At 29.8% G+C, this 5,942-nt stretch overlaps 1 protein-coding gene across 1 annotated transcript; it reads right to left on the reverse strand.

Annotated features, from left to right (window-relative positions):
- Positions 1–579: 579 nt before the first annotated feature.
- LOC120263940 (probable magnesium transporter NIPA4) lies at positions 580–3,562 on the reverse strand. Its single transcript, XM_039271916.1, has 9 exons — positions 3,325–3,562; positions 3,167–3,223; positions 2,776–2,866; positions 2,530–2,690; positions 2,303–2,430; positions 2,043–2,180; positions 1,558–1,650; positions 1,273–1,390; positions 580–1,147 (listed from the first exon to the last, which is right to left on the reverse strand). The coding sequence occupies exons 1-9, from the start codon at positions 3,452–3,454 to the stop codon at positions 1,017–1,019; spliced, it is 1,047 nt and encodes a 348-aa protein (XP_039127850.1). The 5' UTR covers positions 3,455–3,562; the 3' UTR covers positions 580–1,016.
- Positions 3,563–5,942: the final 2,380 nt, after the last annotated feature.

Raw genomic sequence — 5,942 nt, forward strand, 5'->3', positions numbered from 1 at the left:
AAAAAATCTATTAAATTTTATTTTTTTTTAAATCTATTCATTTGTACCATTTGTAAAATCTATTCGTTTTAAAAATTTATTTATTTTTATAAAAATGACAGCTTGCCTTCATATCTTTTTAAACCCATTTGTCTTTTGAAAATTATTTTTCTAATAGCCCATTCTAACTTTATTTTTTTTAATTTCTTCTTTCACATAAACCATAATTGGGTTTCTTATTTACACATAAAAACTTTTAGACCAAATTAACTCATTATTATTATTATTATTATTATTATTTTTTATTTTATTTATTTATTTATTATTATTATTTTTATTTAATAAAGAATAGATTAGATCATATGAAAACATAAAAATTATATATTAATGGTCGGAGAATAAATTAATATTGAATATGCATTTATTGATTTTAAAACTACTAAATTAAAACTCCAAAAAAAAAATATTAGACAAAAACCACTCCATGCAATTTTTTTAGTGCACGTCAATATTGGTGCTGATTAAGGCCATAGTTTTTATAACAAAAATAAAAAATATTTGATTAATAATAGAATAATAAAAAAAACACCCAAACTAGTTTCAATCAACAAAACTTGGAAATTAATATCTTGTTTTTTATAATTACACAAGAATCAATAAGCAGTAAATAAATCCTGTGCAACAGAATACTATTTTGCTTGAAACTATTACACTCACAATTGATCCTATCTTGACAGTGGTACAACTTGTATAAAAATGTACAAATGCCGAAGATTTATTCAACAAACAAACATCACCCTTTCGAACAACCACCTTGTCGTGAATTGTCGACGGAAAACACTCTACAATCTCCAGAATGAGTTCTTGAGGATATACACTGTTGAATCAAACAAGCAGCACAAAATCTCCATCATTAATAGCATCTGTTTAACTTCGATATCGCAGGTTGGACCATGAGATGTGAATTGAGACATAGAGACTGTTCCATTTTAGTACGAGATCACTCCGTTTGTCGATGTTTTTTGACAGAAATTTTGTCAGTATAGCTCTTGTCTTCTCAAGCATACATCTTCGGCAGATACCATGTCTTCCTCAACATGCTTCATTGACTCCCCGTTGCTGGTACAAAGTCTAGTTGACAAAGACGGTGACAATGGTGCATAAATACCTGCACAATTTTAAAGTATCGGTAAATGTGGCTTGATTTGATTGCAAGTATACAAAATCAATGAGTTAAAATAAAAGCAATAATGGCACTAAATTTAAGGACAAATGTTTGATTAATTCACACACTTCGTGGTGTTCCCCGATCATAATCTTTTGTTGAATGCAATAAGATAGTTCCAGAAAGAACAACAATGAAGCCGCATATTTCAGAAATTATACTTCCTACACCTTGACCATCCCAATCCTGAGATAAAAACAAAAAAGAATTGGTAATATGCCTAGGTCATGGATTAATAAACCAAGCACATTCATAATGATCGTCACAAGTTAAATTACCTATATAGGATTGAAATAGTTCTAATAAGTGAAGTATGATGGCTAGTGTTGATAAGAGGATTAAGAAGAAAATACCTTGAACATAATGACGCTTGCGAGAATTGTAAGGGTAGTGAACATGACATAATAAATTGGGGATACAATAGCAGTGTTAAAAGTATCAAGAGCCTGAAATGTCAAAGATAAACCTTAATTAGTGCAAAAGAAATGGAAAAGAGCATCAATTCTAGCATTGTCGAATAAGACTGGCATTCAGAAAAAAAAAAAGCTATAATTTCAGTTACATGAGTATTCTTGGAGAAAGTATAACAGTTACTGCTCAGTGGAACACATGAAAACATTTATGCGCGCTATTTTCATTTGGACTAGAACTTTAGTATTCTTAGAGAGCATAATATGTTTTAAACAAACTATAATATGCTTAAACAAACACTTAGATGAGAATATGTTGATCTTCTAGACATTCTATGTCATCACAGTAACATACAAGCATATAAATATGAAAATTATTATAACATGTTACATTCAGGGAAAAAAAAGAACTAAGAATCAATACTCACCTTGTTGAGATAATTCATTTGCGTAATCACGCACGTAAGCACAACTACCATAAAGAACCATGTTTGAGGATAAATTAACTGATTATTACCCTCAAAAGTCAGCTTTAGAGAAGTTCCCAAAGCTTTAACACTCATAACCTGCGCAATATAACAGTTTCAGTTTGCATCTCAAAAAATATGCCTTTATGACTCCCATAAGTGATCGAAAAAAAAATGCACATAGGTTCATACATAAAGCTAAAGAGTGAATATAGCATTACCGATAAGGATCCCATCAATGAGCAGATACCCACATAAATCAAAACATTTGTATGTCCATATTGAGGAGCAAAATGGAAAATTAGCACAAACACCAGCACTATAACCGAAGCCACATAGAGCAAAAAAGCTGTATTAAACAACCAAAGAAAATTTTAGTAAAATACATGGAACAGAGAAATGACATAAGATTAAAAAGTTAATCGAGATAAAAAAAAAAGGGTTTTACCTGTTTGAGTTGCCATGCTCCAAATTTCGTGAACTGAAGTAATTGGCTTTTCCTGTGGTGCATGAATAACAATCACCACAGATCCAGCAATGCACATAACACATCCCAGTACACCAAGATGATGCAACTTCTCTTTCAAAATGAAATGCGCCAGCACAGCACTAAACTTGCAATTAGACTATAATCACAATCTTAACAAAAAAAAAAGAAACCTCAAACTTCACATCGAAGAAAGCCAAAAATTACCTAACTATAATGCTAAGAGCACCGAGAGGTGTCACAAGGATTGCCGGCGCAAATGCATAAGCCACAAAGTTAGCAACCTCTCCCACTATCACTGAATCAAATAAACCTCTTCTCATTCAATTGCTTAAACAAGACTAATTTACACATACTCCAACAAGAATCCAATCAACAAACATTAAAATTCTGCATTTGTTACACTCTAATAATGGTTCTTCTCAAAGAAACTCAATTATAGATATCCCAAGAAGAATCCAATCAACAATTATTACCATACAAGTTCTAATCAGAGTGGAAAAAAAAATGCATTTTTTATACTCAATTGTTTAAACACCGGTGAGAATTCAATCAGAATGAAAGCAAACACTTAGAAATAGAGCTAAAAAAAAGTTACTGGTGATCATGCCAGTCCACCAGAGAGGCTCCAAAAGGTAAGAGTAGCCACCAAAACCTGCAAACACAAATCAACACAACAAAATCCATAAAAAACAAGACTTTATTAGGGCAAACAAAAACCTGAATAGAACCAAAACAGAAAAAACCAAGAAATACCAGCGCGAACACCGGAAGCAGCGGCGGCTCGGCGCAAACCCTTCTTCTTGATGATGAAACTGGCGCCGATGAAGGCACTAGAGAGGAGTGCGAGGATGAAACCCTTGAGATTGTCGGGAGAGAAGCCCATTGCTAGAGAGAAATCCTCAAATCTCTTCTTCTCCTTTGATCCCAATCCAAGCTTCTCTTCTCCTTCTCATCTTGGACCGGAATCAATCAAACTCCTTGATTTTTTTCTTTTTTCTTATTTATTTTTTTTTTTTGGGGAATTTTTATCCCTTTTTTGTTTTTATTTTTTTTAGGGATTTTGGAAGATGGGGACCCACTTAGGATCCAACCAATAGAAGGATGAGTTTGGGGAATTGAGCCTTAATCCGCCGGGCTTGAAGTTGAGCCCGAATAGCCCGACATTGGGGTTTTAATTTCGGATTCTTTAGGGTTTTATAGTAATAATAAAATTATTTAAAATAGGGAAAAGTAAAAAAACAAAAACCTTATGATTGATGGCTTTTGCAAAGTGAAAACAGGTTTTTTTAGGTTTTTTTCACTACTATAATAACCACGTGCGATTTAGGAGATTTACGGAAAAATTGTTACTAAAACAATACTAATTTACATGAATAAAATCATCATTTTATTTTAAAATCAATTTATATGATAATATATATATTTATTAATTTATTAAATTTTTGTGAAACTTCATTAAAAAAACTTAAATTCAAAACTCAAACAAAATCATGTGTTTTAATGTCATGTGGCGGTTTTTATATAAATGGATGATACCGTTGATTTTTTTCCCCTCTTTTTCAAATGTGAAAAATCATACGTGATAGAATCTAATTAAAAAAAATCCCTATACTTATTTTGCAAAAGTCAAAAACTACAAAGATTTTTATTTATACTTTTCCTTATATAATATATGCCACTACCCACAACATCAAAATTTTTGTCCCACGAAAAATTTTAAAATTCATCTAAAAACCCTTGTAAATGATCATTTTACAATAAAAACAGGTAACGTGTTCATATATAAATATATAATCTATACATTTTAGTTTTTCTTATTAATGTTTTAATATTTTCTTTAGGTCATATCATTTGTAAAATATTTTTTTAAAAAATAATAGATAGTTATCTAGATAAATACTCTATTTATATAATTAGAAGAAAATATATATAAGTAAATACAATTTCTTTCATATATTCAAAAAATAATAAGAAATTTTGCGGTGGCATATATATAATTTTGGATTTAAAAAAATTGAAAGAACAACCAGTTCTTCGTGGACCCATCTCTTTTATGGAAACAAATAAATAAATTTAAAAAATCCAAATACCTTTGATTGAGCTGATGATGTGTATTTTTAGGAAATTAATTAATTAAAAAAATGAATTTTTTTTAATCATATTCGGGTTTAAGAGCCCGAACTCGGCCCATTAAGAGTTACCATTTTATATGGAAATTCTCTCTTGAATCATGTGATCGTCACTGATCAGGTGTCGGTTCCGGAACAAGAAAACGAATTCTTTTTCGTGGACCCCACGTATTTTGACACGTGGTAAATTTCAATTTGACGGAACTGCTGTTTTGGTTGTAGAAAGGTACGAGAACTGGCCGCCAAGATGAACACAAGACAAAAGGGATTCACTAATGAGGTGTCATTCTTGTCTTATGCCCTTATTTTTTACTGCTATTTACGGCCGTGCCACTGACTATAATTTGTTTTAAAATGGGAAAATTGGTTATAAATCCTAAAAAAATATAATTGTATATACCCTGAAAAATATAGATAATTACATATATGCCCTGTAAGATTTGGTTAACAGAAGTTAATCAAACTTCATTAACTATAGTTATAACTTTGATTAAAATATATAAAAGATCCAAAATAACCTTTGTAAATGATCATTTTACAATAAAAAAAAACTTTACAATGGTATATTTGCAAAGGATATAATAATCATTTTATATATTTGTTATTGGTTAACGAATGGATTTTCAACTAATTTGAACCCAAAGGTATATACGTAATTATATGTATTATTTAGGGTATGTATGTAATTATCTTTTATTCAGAAACAAATATATAATTTTAAAATTATTCAAGGTACACATGCAAAACTCTCTTTTAAAGTTAATGGAATCAAATCATTACAGTTAAAAATATTATAGAAGTTATATGTGATTTGTGAACCTTTTTTGAAATAACAAATTGATTTGGCTGGCTCCCAAGCTGAGAGATAATAATAATAATAATAATAATAATAATAATAATAATAATAATAATATTATTATTATTATTATTATTATTATTATTAAACAAATTATAAGAGTCACTTTGATAGTGAGTGAGCAAAGTGGAGCTTCACGAGAAGTTGTAATTTTTATGTCTTTTAAAGTTGTATGTCAAAAAATTTATGATTGTGAGCATATGATTCAATAAATCATAATATATCATTGTAATTACATATACTCGTTTCACATAGTAAATTTTTGGAGATAATCAAACTATTGGAATTGGTGCACCTTCGTATATGGTTATCTTTTGACACTCTCAAGTGAGAGGGCCTGGGTCTTTATCATAATTAATAAATAATAATAATAATAATAATAATAA

Source organism: Dioscorea cayenensis, chromosome 6 (genome assembly GCF_009730915.1).
Source record: "Dioscorea cayenensis subsp. rotundata cultivar TDr96_F1 chromosome 6, TDr96_F1_v2_PseudoChromosome.rev07_lg8_w22 25.fasta, whole genome shotgun sequence".
NCBI lineage: Eukaryota > Viridiplantae > Streptophyta > Magnoliopsida > Dioscoreales > Dioscoreaceae > Dioscorea > Dioscorea cayenensis.

Coding starts and splice junctions, on each gene's coding strand:
- LOC120263940 (XM_039271916.1), bottom strand. CDS start 3,454: ATGGGCTTCTCTCCCGACAATCTCAAGGGTTTCATCCTCGCACTCCTC. Junction 2,867..3,166: donor GTGGACTGGCATGATCACCA/GTAACTTTTTTT, acceptor TATTTGATTCAG/TGATAGTGGGAGAGGTTGCT. Junction 1,651..2,042: donor AAATGAATTATCTCAACAAG/GTGAGTATTGAT, acceptor TTGACATTTCAG/GCTCTTGATACTTTTAACAC.